Source organism: Botryllus schlosseri, chromosome 11, assembly GCF_051294905.1.
Source record: "Botryllus schlosseri isolate E-star chromosome 11, Bs_hap1, whole genome shotgun sequence".
Classification (NCBI taxonomy): Eukaryota; Metazoa; Chordata; class Ascidiacea; order Stolidobranchia; family Styelidae; genus Botryllus; species Botryllus schlosseri.
In genome coordinates, this window is record NC_137246.1 from 19,001,199 (window position 1) to 19,019,184 (window position 17,986).

General features: G+C 42.2%; 1 protein-coding gene across 2 annotated transcripts in view; it reads left to right on the forward strand.

The window, feature by feature from the left end:
- LOC145450255 (uncharacterized) overlaps window positions 1–17,986 on the forward strand; it is a 69,861-nt gene that overhangs the window by 34,491 nt on the left and 17,384 nt on the right. For both annotated transcript variants that reach the window (XM_080328769.1, XM_080328768.1), the window contains exon 12: window positions 15,889–16,059. In XM_080328769.1, the coding sequence (XP_080184895.1) occupies window positions 15,889–16,059 (171 nt within the window). The remainder of the gene's footprint in view (window positions 1–15,888; window positions 16,060–17,986) is intronic.

Consider the following 17,986-nt stretch of genomic DNA (forward strand, 5'->3'; position numbering starts at 1 on the left):
TTGAAACACTGTTTAAAACATTTTTAAAACAAAGTGTTTTAAAACACCGTTTTTTTAAATGCAACCCTAATTAGGGTGTTAAAATTTCCGATCGAATGTTGTGCCATACTGCGAACATACGCGAACGAATAGGATTTGTTGTTGTGCAATGCTTTTCTGCGATATTCCCCGAATTGCAAGTCAGTGTCGGCTATTCGGCATTTTCTCCTGATACTGTCTCTCAAAAGTCGTGCGGTATATATTTTGTGAGGTACATTTCGAGACGTTTGTTACGGTTCCGCAGTGTGGATAACACGGTCTGTGGTGGCGACGACACGGCAATTTATTTGCCTACCAGTGTAGGGTGACAAGAGATCGTTAAATTGAAATTGAAACCGCATTTCGTCTCGCGGGTGGTGCGACATCAAGAGCTAGTCATGATTCACGCGACTTCGGAAATACACCGTTGGAATGCGTTCTTCTCTCGGACACCAATTCTCACCTATCAATGCAACAGTTCAGTAATGCAATGTTTCACTGCTCCAATGCACGAAATAACGACGTTGAGCACAAAATAGCCAATACTTCACATAACCCAAGTTTTTAAATCGCCCCTCCCGCGAATCCTCGCGAATTGAGGTATAACGTAAGCAGATATCTATGCTTATGGTGGCTATTTGCCTTAGCTATTGTTATGACTGCGACGCTGCCCCAATGGGAATCCATCTGTGTAGTCTGTGTAGTCCACATGATTCTCCGAATTATGTCATTCGGGGCCCCGTGTCATTATTGGTAGGTTGTAAGTCACATGTTATTTTGCGTAAAATTTGAAGAGGGTGGTGAGTGGTGACATTCTTTTCAAACACATCCCTTGTTGCGCCAGTCCGAATCCATTCGACACATCCGTTCTCATATTCGAAAGGTCTGGTTCAATTCGGGTTGCATTATTTGAATCGCATGGAATCAGCGTTGATTCAAAATGCCCACCCCATCACTAATCTTAACTCTGCTGAAATAATTAATATCAGCAGTCCGATAACAACTCACTACGATGTTCTCATCGGAGTTCGAGATGAAGTAATCAGGATATTACGGTCAAGTACATTCTAACATCTTCAATGAATGTATTTGTTTACACCCTATTTTGGTCTAGTCATGTTGCGTTTCTTACGCATCTCCCGCTGCATTCTGCGGGCCTATAACTCGTGACTATTTGTGACGAGATGTTTCGCGATAATATCATAAGCACTTTCTCAATAGCTTGTCTGCCGGTCGTATGGAACATGATTTTCTGTTCCCGCACTGCGCTCGTTGGATTGATTTGACGGTGCTGTTTTTGTGTCTATTAAAGATTCGGCCTTGCGATGTACAATAGACTCGATTGTAAAAAAACAACAACACTTGATCCGCGGTCTTACATATGTCAAACCAAAGAAATCGTCGTAGACAACTTTCATCAAATCGCAGAAAACATATTGTTTCCGGGTCAAGTGCTTTGATTTGTAACTCCTTGTAAATCTGGCGATTTGGTGCATCACTGTAATTACTGTTCCATATGGTAAAACAAGTGTCATGCAACCAGCGACAAACAGCCAATAACAATAGTAAGTATTCGCAGATGAATGATTTGCTGTTATCTTTGTTCGTGCATGCACAACATATAACATACTCGGTCGGTGGATCAAGCAGTCTTTTTTGACTAGAGGATTTGACTTTCATATTTCCCATTCGTCGAGGTAGAGTTTGCAACCAGCGACAAACAGCCAATAAAAGTAGTAAGCATTCGCAGATGAGTGATTTGCTGTTATCTTGGTTCGCGCATGCACTACATAATATACTCGGTCGGTGGATTAAGCAGTCTTTTTTGACTAGAGGATTTGACTTTTATATTTCTCATTCGTCGAGGTAGAGTCAAGTATTTGGTGGTTGTGACTCCAGGCAAGCTATTCGTTGAACGCGACTAGAGTCCATTCATGGCTCGAATTATCCTGACAGTGATTCGCAAGAAGTCGGAATTTTTGTCTCATTATGTTCTATTCGCAGCAATAAACATGTTTTTCCTGTCACCGCTTGGTGCGCCCATTATAGATGCATCGACTTCCCATGTTGCCTTAAATGTTACATATTTCCCAACTATGTAATGTCCGTCTTGATCAAACTTATTATATCGCCTTTTTGCTGTTACAATAACGATAATTAACAAACCATCACTCGTACACATCACTTGGAGACTACATGTCATCCGTGAAACTTGCCGTTCCTATTCATCCCTCAGTTGGATTTTGGTTTGAATTGTGCGATTACCTTCAAAACTATACCCTTTGCTTTGATAAACTAGATCAAAACAATTCCAAATCCGCAATCGGCTTTAACGGGGGTGGTTTTCGAGAAGTGCACACCTTCAATAGCGATATTTCTTTGTCAAAAGGCGATTAGAGGTTCGCTTCAAGTAATCTGCATGAACTTTTTTCAAGTCTTAGCGATGTTCCGGCACTACGTATTTCGCGCGCTGACGCGGGCAAACCGCGAATTAGTCGTGGTGATTGTAGATGTAATTGGCGTACAGGGTACTTATTCACGTCGACCCTAAAGCCTAGTCATTAATCAACGCTGAGTTAATCGAGTTCATCCGAATCGACTTCAAATACGCGTATCTCTATTGGACCAGCTGTGCCGGAGCTGCGTAGCGTGAATGCGCGTCTTCGGTAAGTGCTGTTTCGAGGTTAGCCAAACTATTACTGCAGCAACCAACCCTACTAATTGCGTAACCAGTCACTTTATCGATGTGTTTAGTTGTTGGTATGCATGGTGTTTTTCGACAAAAATTGTCATTTACACCTGGCCGGTATTCTTTATTTTGATTCCGTATTTGACGACTTGTAGCACGGCCCACTTTTAGGCTTTTTCAAGGCACCGCTCACGTGGTTCAGGTGGCGAGAAGGAGGCTCTAGATCTGTCTTAGTTTATGACACAGTTTCGTAATTCAGCAACGCGCCCCGACTGCCCGTGCAATTCCGTGATCCATGGTGATGGGCACATCGCCCATTTATGGCTGGGGGCTTCGGTCGCTGCCACAAGACTTGAATCCACGCAACCTGTAAACTGCTGACTGCTGAATAATCGCTGCTACGACCAGTTGGGTGACCGGAAGCGATTGCCGTTAGAAAATTTGACATATTAATGTTCTTTCAAAGTTGTGACGACATCAAAAGTATGACGTCATGTCGTCATGCACAATTTGGTCATGGCCACAGGCCCCGCAGTAAGTATGTGTGTACAGTACAGTAGGGGTGTTCAAAAATGATTTTTTTTTCTCAAATTGTACTGGCTACTTAATAAAATTGTTAGGTTACCTGATTTAGGTCACCTGATTTAAGCCCACACACCAAATTTGGTTCAATTCCAACCAGTAGCCGCATTGCTGCAGGACAAGAAAGTTTCTATTTATTATATAAAAATTGATTAAAAAAAAAATTTCAAAATTCTCTGGTCACCCCATCAAAGTGTTAGGTTGTCTATAGAAACGGTGTTCACCAAATTTGATTAATTCCAACCAGTGGAAGCGTAGCTTTTGCCGTCGAAAAATTTGGATTTGAATAAAATAATATTTAAGGTGGCTGATTCTTTGATTATTTATTATAGTTGTGCCCACCGTAAATACTATCTTATTCGAATCCAAATTTTTGGTAGTTCATAATATTCGTTCCCGACTATCACGAGTATATGTTACACTGCAGCAGAAACTTGAGGCGCGCGATCTTTGGAACAGGTATCTTAAACCAGCGAAACTAACGATTTTCGTAATGTTTGCGGGCAACGCACAATTGCTACTTTCGACCTTTGCAATTGATATAATACTTTTGCAATTGGATATCAGCCACAGGTACATTCCGACAATTAAGCATCTTACCGGATGCTATCGCCGCATCGACGTGAGTAAGTTTCCTCGCCGTATACACTCATTAGGCCGAAATAATTGCCGTTGATTGAGCCGATAATTACATCGTTTCATGTTCCAAGTTCGACGCTGTAATTTTCCCCTTTTTCCGCGTGACTCATTACTTCGATTCACAGCTTTCTCGAAAGTTTATTTTAGCCAACGCGGTTGCTCCATTCTTGCGAGATTACTACACAGATCAGATTCCGACTGCATCGCGCTCTAATCTTGTGTACGCTTAACAGTATCACCCCGTTTTCTTGAAACTATTAAGAGATCGGGGCAAGTTAAGGTCTTTCCCACGGTGGTCTCATGGCAATAATCCTCGTCATGGCTCACCTAGCCACACGCGATACAGGTGATTATTTAATACTAATTGCTCGCTCGGATGTCGATGGGTTGAAGATCCTATACATGGTGTCAAGTGTATTTTAGCGTGGTGCTCTGACGTAAGTGTATGCCAGAAGCAGGATTTTGTGACTTCAGTCAACCACTGTAATTTTAAAATATATAAAAGTATGTTGTGCCCTAATGATATCTTTTCTTTCCTCCAAAGCTGCGGTTGTGTGAGGCCTTTCACAAAAGAACCCACGTTACGCTTACAGTTGCTAATGCGCATGTCATGGGTTCATTCTCGGGGTATAGCATTTCGCTAATAAAGAAGTGAAACTACTGTTAAATCTCTTCCATAAACAGCGTAATGGCATTCTGTTTACTATCGGCCCAGTGGCAAAGTAACCCTACCTTGATTTAAGCCGCGGTTGCAATTTATCTGAATTTACTTGATCATGATCAATTTACGAACTGACGCATAGGCGATACACTACGGGCTGGCAATTTGTAGCGTGGTTGTGAAATTTGTGATCTAATTTGTAATATATTTATTCCAATTTCGGGATACTTACAATGCTGTTTCGTCAAAGATATAGCTTTAGTGCAACGCGTTTTCTCGGTAAACTTAATCAAGCCCCACCTATATTGGGAAATATTCAGTTAAATCGATATCTGTCTCCACAGAAATATCGGTATCTGCCAATGCAGGTCGTTATTTGTCGGCCTGTTCGATCACGTCATCACTACTACAAATGCCCCAAGTAAGAATGTGTTTAGTACTGTTGGATTGATTTATGACCACTTCTTGGGGAAATTGCTGCTGCGTTTTCGTAATTGCGATATACGTATGCTGTATTGAAAGTATTAGTTATCATTTAGCTGGTGTTTCATTGTGAATAAATTGAGTTCAATGTCGCTATATTTTTCATATTAGTGCCACTGATTAGAAGTTTGGTTGACAAATATCACGTTTTAAGATTGGCAGATAATATCTTTGTAGGCAAAATACGTTTTATCGACAAAATTTTGACATATGCCTGTTTCTAATACCCACGGTGTGACGGATGGATCAAAACCACTCGCCATAACGTATTATCGAGTATTATTCATCAATTAGCAATCATTGTGGTAACCTCCCGAGTATACCATGCCTTCTTTACGGCGCTGACTTGTCATCCATTTTGTTGTGGAAATTCGAATTCTGCTGAATTGCATGGTATCGTTGATTAGGTGTGGGTTGCCATTACGTTTACACTTCGTAAGTGTAATAAACGATGTTTTTCAGGAAACCTTTCAGACTTGTGATTTTAGCATTCGCCGATATAATGAACGTCGATTTCGTGGAAATAATTTGAGATTTGAGATTTCCAAACCATGCACGCTTTATCCTTGACACTGACCTTTTCGGAGTTGATTTTTACGGTGTCTTGTGGCCCGCTACTGGAGTGGATACTATCAAACGTTTGCTATCCTTTCGATAGATTCGTCTCTCGTTATCATATTGATAGGAAATCAGCCTGGGATTATGTCTGCTCCATTGTGTACAAGCTGAGTTCAAATGTGATAATCCGCCTCTGCGCGTGTGTAACTGTGTATTTAGACGCAAATCGGAGTTCCCATACAGTGCTGAATGCTCTACTGCGCACTCTAAACTGAGCTGATCCCATAGACCTCTTGCTTACAATCGATACCAGATTTCTGTTTACGACAGCCAGTCTAAGATATTATTATGCAGCGGTGAATGAAGACTGACTTCAGTTAATAAATCATTGTTTTGTTGTTATTGCTTCAGCTCCAGTACCTGGCTTTTACGCCATCTTAGAGAATAGATTTATTTTACTTCTTGGCTTGTGGGAATATGAGAGGAGAGTCAAACGTAATATTTCTTATGTTCCGGATACACGGACGTTTACCAAATCTTTTCAATTGTGCGCGTGTCAGCGAAACGGATTTGCAAGCAAATCTACCGCGTGAAATTTCGATTTCAAATTATTTGCCCGTGGTACATTGGATATTTTACATTTTCACAAAGGTCTAAATACAAAAAGGATGAAGCGGGTAAAGAGCATGTTTCCACAGTCGCAAAAACATCGAAAATTCACCCAACCTTGCTTTGCACGAACCCATTTTCATCTTTTGCATTTGTCTGCTTGGTAGTAAGCCTGTTCGAAAAATCATTTGATAAAGATAGGGTCGTTAGTTTGTAGGGTGTGAGTGTGACATTCCTCCATCTGAAAGTTCTACAATCAACGAAGGATCCCATGTATTCGGTGGTGGAGTTAGTCGGATGAAGCATCATCTCTTAACACAACATGCATATACATTCAAACTACCGGGTCCGTACGAAATCCCAACGATTAGTGCAACGTTTCGCAACCGTCGAGGCTCAAGTTACAAGCACGGGGCGTCACGCTGGAGTGTAAAACACTGGAGACTGATACTACAGTACTCCCTGAATTCCAAACATTGTATACTTGCCTCGGAATTTCTATATGGAAATACCCGATCGTCTATATGCTACGTCCCAGATGCCCGTGGAACGTAGTGCCGTTTTTTTGTCGAGAATACCTATTGAAATCCTCAACCAGTCTTCTTCGGCGATAAAGGGAGTTGGTTGACACACATCGGTATCAACCCGTCTCTGGGTTGCCGATGTATGGACAATGGACATTGGATATGGACATTGAACTATCGATTAGTAACGTCGAAATTACCTCCCCACTTTGCATGGCAAACGTCATTGATAGGTAACTTCGTTTCTGTACTGCACCTTTTCAACTTCTCAATGAACCCCGTCAAACACGCACGGTCGTACGTGGCGCTACAACAGCGATCTGACCTTACGCGGTGTTTTACAAAAGACTTGAGCGAAGTTGGCCGTGCTGTAAGCAGACTTGGACAACTAGATAATTCTAGTTGTCTAATTTCACCAAAGTAGAGCGAAATGCCAGTAATCTAATTCTAATCTAATTTGGAAAAGCTGAAAATTTCCTAGTTGTCCAAGTATATGCCTGGACAACTAGATAATTCTAGTTGTCTAATTTCACTAAATTAGATCGAAATGCCAGTAATCTAATTCTAATCTAATTTGGAAAATCTGAAAATTTTCTAGTTGTCCAAGTCTGGCGGTAAGTCGGCAATTCAGGAATCGTAAAAAATAACATCGGTCTGGTGTTAATTCACCGATGACCATCCATCTCGACAGAGACGGGAGTGGCGAGATAGCGTAGCGGTATCATCCACAGCTTCAACACCAATGGTTTGTGGGTTCAAGTCCGAGGTCGACTTTAGAATTCCAACCCAAGTGTGGGAGGTTTATCTAGGCTTCTCCTCGCCATCTCATCCGCATGCGCGGTGTCTTGCAAAAAATCTAGAAGTGGGTCGTGCTATAATTCGGTAGTTAAGGAATCAGAAAAAACTAAGAAATATCGGCCTGGTGTAAATGACCATTGTAGCCGACAAACGCCATTAATACCACAGACAACAACTACATCTCGACACACCATGATTGCTAAGCAACACCGACAGCGACAAAACATTTAAGGTTGGAGAGGCGTGGACACTGAGGCAGGAGGTAAATAAATGATCGCGAGGAGCAGGTGACCTCTTGCAAGTAAGGGTAATTGGTCGCTAACTGTTTAAATGCAAGTGATTCGATGATGAGTGGCGGCCCTTCATACTTCTTCCGGGATGTAACCGGCATGAAGTTCTTATATTTACGATCGACGCTATAACGCGATCGGCACGCTCTTAAAGTTAAGTTCGCATTATTCACGTGCTCGTAAGATGTAGGAATGTTCGTCAACCGGCGTTATCTTACTCAGAGCTTCATCTCGGAAGAAACGTAAGGATTATTCTCACCAATGTGTACCATTTGACGTTGCTAGTCGAACCTGATTGACATCACCGTCGTGCATGATCTTACCCGCGCATATAGGGCGTGGGTTAGTGATAAAATTTAAGTTACAATGTGCGCGGCAGCGTCGGGAACGCGGTGCCAATCGCCAGGTGCATTTCATGATACACGAGCATTTGTTACTGGAATGTATAGGAATCAGAGATGAGCGGATTTGAAATTTCTATGACCTAATCCAATCCAAATCCGAACCTTCCAATCCAAATCCAAATCCTAATCCATAACTTTTTCATATTCAAGTCCATGTCCAATCCTAATCCGATTCCAACTGGAAATTCAGAAAAAATACTAATTTATGCAATGGAGGGATTCGAAAATTTTCTTTCACAACCAACGATTCACTTGATTCAAGATAACTTAGTAACCATGAGTACATTAATAACTGATCTGAATAAAGTTTGTCGCCATTCGCCACACGACATTTCAATCTCCCAGAAAATTGGTAAATCCAATCCAAATCCTAATCCGCTCTGAAAAAAATCTCTAATCCAAATCCAATCCAAATCCGACAAAATTTCACAAATCCTGTTTTTTCAAAACCTAATCCTAATCCATGCTCATCTCTAATAGGAATAGAAACGTACTAGGAGGGAGTTGCAATATGTAAAAGCGGAGGTTGTATTTGAAATCGGCAGTCTCGTCTTCATTACCGCGGCGATAGTGATACGGTGATGTCTGGTTTCCCATGTCGGTGGTTAAGTTTGACGACACGGCCGCAGTCCGGTAAAATATCGCGTTACCTTAACGGTTCCTCGGTTCAGTGGCTGTGGTGAACTGGTGATGCGTTCCCGTTGTTACGTCTGACTTTCAATTTACGGTGTTAAGGCGAATTCACACCTCCATTCCACTGTCTGTCTCATCTTAGTGGTGAGACGGTGAATGTACTTGTGTGTGGTGATTGGTGTCCAGAAGATTCACATAATAGTGCGTATCTCTATGCTTGGCAGTAAACGGAACAACCCAGCGAAATTCGTTACATGCATGGGATGTCAGTTGGGATATCATTGCCGACTTGGATTTATTTGGGCTTATTCTTGGTTTTAGTTTTTCTCTGGATTTCATTACCGGAACTGTCAGACACGGGTAAAGCAACGATAAAACCGTCGCATACACTCGCATTATCGATGCCCATTGCCCATACTCATCGTATATCGAAGGCAGCTAAGAACCGCTTTATCTATTGATATATTGAATTGCCAATCCAATTTGCATATGATGAGAAATCCCGTTTCAAGCTCGTTAGCCCGGTTGTGGTGCAGAAATTTGCTTGATCTCGCAAAAAACGTCAGCATCTCCCGCCTGAGAAGAAATCGACAAGCGATACGTGATCGTTGTTTATTTATTCTGCGGATGTAATTGGGTATTAACCAATACTACGGCGGCGTTATCCGACTTGTTTGATTGGGGAAGCTGTGTTAAAAACGGATGTCTCGGTGTCCATGACGAGTGGTGTGTATACCGCAAATTCTCGCGGTTGGTTGATCGCAATTCTCGACCGTGTTTGTGGGTGATTTCCTCTATCCAGCACCGCCATACTCCACCACGCTTTCATTTCCGTATTGAAGACATCAGAACTCGGTCTAAATACCGGGCCCAATCATCCCGAACGTATCTGTCATGCAAGCGCATGATAGCGTATAGCCGACGTGAATGACGCCACAAAACGGTTTAGAATTTTTGTGAAATGTTCATACATTCCAAATCCGCGGGTTCGATGCGCGGAAATGGCCTGGCCGGGATTGTTTGTTGACACTTTGGTGTTGATGCCCCAATGATGAAACGCGGCGGAATTTCGGGTGTCGACCATCGATCAAACCCCTACGTAATGAAACGATTCGTCACTATTCTGTGACGCAAGGCTTATCTGCAAGCGACATGTTGTTCACCCCGCCATTCACGCCTGTTCGGATGGAATGGATGTTCCCTACGAGTTCTCAAGGGTTCGGTGTCCAACACATTCATCAACGCTTGCTTACGATCTGGGGTCTTGCTGTTTGGATGTTCACTTTCTGGGGACTCCGAAAATTGAAGCGATGAAGTTACGTCGCGATTCAATACCTTTATTCTCATTCAGTCTGTGATAACCGTATTCTCCAAAAGCGCGCGGTTGACACGTGGTTTATTATGACCAATCCCTGGTATTTTTGTTCTACTTCTTTTTATAATGATATGGTTAGGGTTAGGGTTGCATTTAAAACAAACGGTGTTTTAAAACACTTTGTTAAAAACATGTTTTAAACAGTATTTTAAACAAAGGCCTTTTAAAAAAATGTTTTTCAAGTTGTAAAATCATGCCATAATTGTGTAAATACAAAAAACATGTGTGAGCCTACAGACAATTGCCACCCGATATAGCCGACTTATACGACATGGAATGGTTGGAAACCTCTAAGTAGTCGGCTCAACAGCAATAGTACGTAGATATTTCGTCAAAGGTGCTATATTTACCTTCTATTTTCAATTGTCAATGTCAATCCACTATGACGTCCCAGTTGAATATTCGTGACGTCATGGCTTGGAAAAACAATCAAAAACATGTTTTAAACAAGGGCCTTGTCTTAAACATGTTTGTTTTTAATTGATTTTTGTTTTAAATGCAATCCTGGATATCGTGCTGGATCCATATTTTTGCACTTATGTCTTCTATTGTAAGTGTTGTTTACTGCATAAACTGCATGTGTTTACGATCGTGTCGTAAATCTTTGCTGTTTCCATTTGACTTCCGGTCGAATCGATCGGCAGCCCTTTGTAGTTAATCGCGAACATGGCTAAATTAAACAACTATAGCGTCAGGTGATACTATCGGATATGTTCGGTTTTCTGATGGGTGTTTGTCCGTGTCTGTTTCGCAAACAAGCATGCCGAAACTATAAAAAATAACCGCTGCATCAGACACCAGTCCTGTGCCCTAATTTTCGTAACCTCCGACCAACGTAACGTAACGGTACTACTATGTGCGGTTTATATGCAATGATCCGTTTAGAACGGCTGTGATGTCATGTACGGTGCGTTACGGCTTCTTTGTGAAAGTTCGAGAGACTCCACAATTCATTGGAGACCCTATGGTCTTTGTGCGATTGCCGGGTGTATAAAGAAGTTTCACTTGCGGTAGAATGCGAGTGATCATAAACTCGCCGTATACTGATACGAATACGATTGACTTAGGTTTGTTTTGATTCGAATGTGGCGTGGCTGTCGTTGAATGACATTCACAAAATTTCGTGGTGTATCGCACTCGTACGCATCAGTCGCAATACCCTCGTTGAGTCGCTGTATACATCGGGTTCAACGGTGTGGCTTTCCAGTCTCATTTCCGAGCAAAATATTTTCAAACAAGCGTAAAGGAGCCAAGAACTTGTAATCCACCCACGACAATTGCTCCCGTCGACGGTATATGTGCCAATGAGATTACGAACGACTTTACGGTGTCACTGCACGAAATTGTGACTTACGACCTCATAATCTCGAGTATTTCGCGTGAATCACGTCTCGTATCTCTTGATTTGCGATGCGTTGAACTGGGTGCGCGTCCTAAAAGCCTTGGATAGAGTTAGTACACTTTTGGGTGGATTTGTTTTGTTTCGGAATCAGATGAGGTCTCGATTGCCACTGCCTTTCGTGGCCTTCCTTCTCGCTAAAGCCACACAGGATTCCTCTATGAATTAATCAATATTTAGGCGTTATAGGGCAATAGAAGCCGTTGTCTTTATCTCGCTAAGTGGATCCTTGCCAATTATCGTATGAACTTGGCAATCGGTATGTAGGGAATTCACCTGACATTCCCCAAGGACTTGCCAAATTTTGATTTGATATCAGCACAAGATCTCTCATCGAGTTGTCGACTAGACATAGCGACCATAAATTTATCACCACGACAGAATCGGGCGTTGAAGCATTCGCTGGGATTGACAGAGGTGATGGTAGTAATTCCTGGTTACGAATTTAAAAATTCCTTACGGTTGGGTGACGGGTGTTGGGATTATGGCCCACGAACGAATGCTTTCATGTAGGTGGTCTGCATTTGGTAACCGCATTACGATAGCCTAGGTAGGCGATGATAGTTTTGATTTGGGTATCGGCCAGATTTTATGGTATTCGTATTCACTACACATCCGGGAGTTATTTCTAATCAAACGATGTTTGGAGCTTTCTGGCGCCTTTCAATGGGTAATCTTCCGCGTTTAAATAGGGATTATGTTCGACGCGTTTTTGTAAAGAGCATATTGAGGATGACATAGCGGTATTTTCACTTACATAACCGAGTTGCGTTGAGCCGGGTGGCAACCGAAGGGAAGGCTGTTGCGCCGAGCCAATTCATTTATTCTGTTCATTTGTGACCCCTCGAAAGTCTAACGAAGTATGAAGCGGCTTCAAATGTACGTACTGTATAGATGCGAACGCAACAATGACATTTGTCGAATGGACATCGTAATCCTGACCAATGTCTATGGAGTCCTTGCTAGCGTTTTTTTTTTAACAATGACGCTCGAAATGCGGAGGGAAGTTCCACCCTCTCACACTGACACCTATTAAGGACTCGGATATTAACTTGCGCGTGGTCAAAGCTATACTCACTACAGCAAACAATCACCTTAGCGTGGCTGGTAGAGAAAACGGGCAATGGTTTTTCAGATCAAATGAAGTTTGATTTAAAATGGAATCCTCATCTCTTCCAGATTCTGTTTCCGTCGTTAATTTTAAATTCCGTATCCCAAAAAATACTCAAGATGAGCATATGTGGCCTCTGTCGAGTATATTTCACTAATTATGCCTCGGCAATGCATTGAAGTCTGTTTTTAAGTATCCTTCGAAATTTTGGTGCGATGTCGAAACCAACCGAATCCAATTTCATGCAAAACATCGAACTAAACGAACGGAATATCACTTTCATGTACTATAAATTTGAAATTCTGTCCTGATTCTGGCACTCGCACTCGGAGCAAAAACGCGCATCCAATCCAGTTCCAGAAATACATGTCGGATTCCTGTCCAGGGCGGTTAGAATCCAAGATCTCGATCCTGAACGTGTCTACCGGCTGGGCGACGCCAGCTGCATGCTGCGTTCACCTCAAAATGGTTGGGATCCACTTGCTTCGCATCGCCGCGAATCATTTTCGGATAAGGGCCCCGTTCTCCTCAATCGCTGTCGCGTCGTGGGCTGTCGCCCGGGAGATTTGCGGGTTCAAAGTTATTAATGATCGCATGCTCATTTCAGACGTCTGTCTACGGCCGTGGCCGCATTCGGCTTGTTGGTTGTTGGCCTTTTCGCCCGGAAAAACACGAGCGCTTTGACTCGATGAGTGATAATCCTGTTGTTGTCAATCATCCTTTTGCTCTCGAATATGATCGCGGATGTTAACCTTGAACTTTGCGGTTTAACGAGAGCTGTCTTACTGTTGTGCGTGTGATTGCGCCGGGATATATTGTGTTATCCTATGGCGATCGGAATTTTTCTTACTGATGTCTGGATTTAATCTGATGAAAATTGATCTGTGTTCCCGTACGATGGGAAGCGAGTTTTTGACATTATGCGATGTAAACGCGGGGATTATACAGCGTTGCTATCAGATCTCATGCGAATATGCGGTGCTTTTGCGGGGTTCATAATCAGCGCTACTCGACCGAACAAGTTCTGGCTGAACCTCGATATGGTCCGTGTGGTATAGCGATTATTGCTGTCGGTCTCGTGCTTGTCGGAATTTGTTACTGTTGTAGGGTACCATGCTTTTGACTGCGTTCATTGTTTGATGATAATCACATATTTGTTCTAGGAGAGCAATATAATATATATAATATCACAATTGTAGCTGTATCTTTAGTTTGAGTCATTGCGCTGTCTACTTCGGTGTACGTACTGCATGGGTCCCAACACTCCGTGCGCGAGAGTATTTTGTGAGGTCCGCGACGACATTTGGGATTTCAAGTATTCGAAAATAATATTCAACTGCCACATATCTTTTTTAGATTTGAGAACTTGAGCTCTAAAACTACTCCAAAAACTTGAAATGTTATCATGCTTCACTATCACGTCACTTTCAAAGGCTACCGTGCGATGGAAGTCAGCTATTATGTCGCATTTCTAGTTCATGATGATAAAACATGATCCGTTGATGATTCGTGACGGAAAATTTGGATTTGGGCTCGAATGACTCGAATTCGGACTGACTGGGTGATAAAATAAAAATGACTCGAGTTGAGTCGGGTCAAACGTTTAAAGTCAGAGAAGGACTTGTGACTCGGAACGCCTAATACTTGGCTTAGTTGGAAATAGTACATTGAATACCGCTGTTATTGATACCGCTGCCCGAGCACAGTAGAGTTTGAGACCCCTGACGTGGTGTATCGTGTGGAGCCCTTTCCCCCGTCGTGGATCCGCTATCAAGGCGACGACATTGCTGATACGATGTCACTATCGACTATGATGTTACCTGGTGCGCTGCTGCTCATTTATCTCGGGTTGCACAGTTCGCCTGAGATTGGATGGTTCGTTGTTCTTCGTTCTGATGGTACATTCGTGTGACTGGTACTGTTTCAGCAGATTGCATCTATCAACCTGTCGACAGACGCACCACTTGTTATGTCACAAGCTTTGATTGTTTGACTGCCGATGCGTATCTGTTTGACAGTACTCCCAGCGCTTTGCTGTTGCGTGTATTGTGCTTTTGCATTTCGCAGGTTAAGTTGGGGATTAACAAAGTCTTGACATCGGTGCGAGTTATCAGCGGGGTTTTGACACTTCTTAACGCTCCGTAAACACTTCGCAAGTGGCTCTTCACCATCAAGTGTCAAACTGTCCGAGTGAAAAATGCTCATCGCTAGACGGGTTTTCCCGAATGCTCAACGCTAAATAAACAATGATCATCGCTTTTGCGAATTGTAATCGCCTGTGGTTCCTATGAACCATTACGTTAGCTTGGAAGTTTTACCGGTATTGGTATTTGTATTAATATACTTTACTAATGAAACCACTGTATAGTGCTTATCACAGCTAAGGTCTTTTGCATCAAAAGCAAATTAATTTCATCAACCCGCGCAAACTTGTTAGAAGTACTCTACGACCTTAAAAATATCATGGAACTGCGTGGCGAGAAATCTGGAAATAAATTCGAAATAGTAACCGATTTCCGATAATGAATGACACTAGGTTGCTGAAAAAGGGATGATTAATGCCAATATGCAACAATTACAAAGCCGAATTTAATTAATAATTTCGCGCCAGTACATGATGTTCGATGCGTGGATTTGACCACAAAATAATCCGGTATTGTTACGCCACCTTCAATCGAATTTGAGTCACCAAACTCACATAAACTCGGATCGACACACATAGGCGAGATTATGACTTGAACTTGCAGCTGAAGCGCAAACCACTAACAGGCAACAGGTCTCCGATGACTCGTGCGAATTCGCGACGCCACCTGCTGTGACGTAATAGTCGAACGCCGAAGGTTGATTACTGCGCGCCGGTGTGTCAGAACTCAAGCTGTTTTTTTTCTTGCCAACGTCACCGTTACGCTTACAAATCGGCGGTACTCGAATCTCATTTTGATTAATGCGCTGCGCTAACCGCTGTTAATTTGATATCCGTCGTCTACTATCACAACTGATTCTTTACAAGTACAGTAGTAACACACGAGTGACTGTATTATTATTCAGGCTTAAGCGAAGCACGCACGCCCGCGCTACAATAATAATATCAAGGCTCTCTCTCTTTCTTGAACAGGTACGCGCGAGAGACCCGCACGCGATGACAATCGTGCAAAATCAGGCCGAGATCGCGGCCGACTTCCACAAGTGGATCGAGAAGGGCTCCGTCGAGTTCCTGAAGAGACATTTCGCGGACGCCTGCAAGACCTACAAGCTCGCGGTGGACTTGATGGCGACGCACAAACAGGTCTGATGAGCAATCGGCCGCGAGCGTGTAATTAAGCGATTCGCAATGCAGTTAATCACGGCTCCGCGAAGCGCGCGTAATCCAAAGCTGTTTTCGTGTCGTCTTTAATGATGCGCTGTCGGTGACTCAATATGGATTCATATTTTACGGCGTTTATTCTTCTCATATAATACGCTTGAGACTCGTGCGATATATTTACTTGCAGAAATCGCGGAGTAATGTTTTTTTCGGTGTCTTAAGTGCTTTTAGCTTGGAAATTTACGACATTCGTCGTTTTCCATATGAAAATTCTGAGCCATAGTTTTATCTTTCCACATAACCGTTCTGTTGTTAGGTCTTATGAATTGGCTTTTGTCTAATCGATACGCTGGTATGGAGTTTGAAGGGCTCTTTGGGTGTATCGCGATTAGAGACTTTTAAAATCGTGACATCGTAATTGTGTCCTTGTCATCCAAATTTCATCTTACTTTTAATTATCGTTAGTTGCATCACGTATTTCGTGAATCCGATTTTAACTGTGGGCTTTCTCGGTATTTGTGAGCACGGATTGAGTTTGGACTGGAATGAACCAGACTCACAGATTTTGGTCGGATTTGGAAGAGCCATTGCAATTTGATAATTCTGGTATAATATCAACTCAATTCAGGATTTGGATTTGAATGAAATTCGATCGTTAACAGTCTCACTTTATCACAGATTCTTACCACCAAACACTCTTCCAATAAGCCATATATTGTTGGTGCAAATGGATCCCATGCCGTTTCTTCTCAATATTTGAACTAAAAAATGCGGCAGATTGCATTCAAGGAAGCCCATATACTCCCTGTGTATACTTACTCCATCCCTGGGTGTAAAGTTTCTCAGGGCACATGATATTTTCACTGAAATTTTACGTGCGGTCAACTCCGTGTCGGCCAGATTTGGTTGGGTAGTCACTAATGCTACACGATCTCAAGTAGAAATGGTTTCTTTCAAGGTAGACTGTAACTACTTCAAGTAGAAGCAAAAAAGTCTCTAAAGTCAGCAAGTTCACAAAAGCTACTTTAGTATGCTACTAAGAGAAATTGAAAGTACCAACCATTTCCGCTTCCCGCTTTACCAGGTTGAATTACCCCGAATATTTCTTGCCTTCATGATTACTCAAATGCTTCTTATCTCTACAACTGTTATAGGCTGTCTCTATTTTCTCTGAATAGCTTTGCTATCATTGAGTGTGCTTTCAAGTACTACTCATCCATCTAAATCTCACTCGGATTCATGTGGCTTGTTATTGGCGAAGTTTTCGCTACCTTCTAATGGTCGTACTTCCTTTGTCCATTCTTCTTAACTGCTGCATGGCAAATTGATAGATTACAGTCGTTAGTGCATGTTGAAATTATCTAAAAGGTAGTTTTGTGGGCCGATAAATTTAAGCTAAAGTTAGTCCGGGTATCTTGATGAAGGTCTTGCAAAGTTGCGTTTTGCTGATAACTTGTAATTGAGTGATCACAGTTACGCCTAGTAAAATGATGGCCTTTTAATGTTTGTTTTTCGATTCCCCATAGAAGCGACCTGCTTTCCGGATGGTGCTACAATTCCAGGTTTTTTCAATGACGGTTGCACATTGGTACTACGTGCCAGGTGTTATCTTCGTACCGGTACTCAATATGTAATATGTATATCTTCTATTCCTTTGTATTGCTGTGAAACATGTTAAACGGTGTTGTAATATAACAATATTCGTCAAGATTTGATAGGAAATTGAAATTTACTGGGAACCCCTTAAATTTAGTTCGTAATATTGCTAGACCAAGTAAATGACATGCTATCGAGGTGCGGTCTGAGTAATTAGTAGATCTCTTGCGCCACCATACGACCATGCTGATTTTTTCTTTTATTTTATCCAGTAGTGCTTGGCAAAATTTAGTATCTGACTGGGCAGAGTATT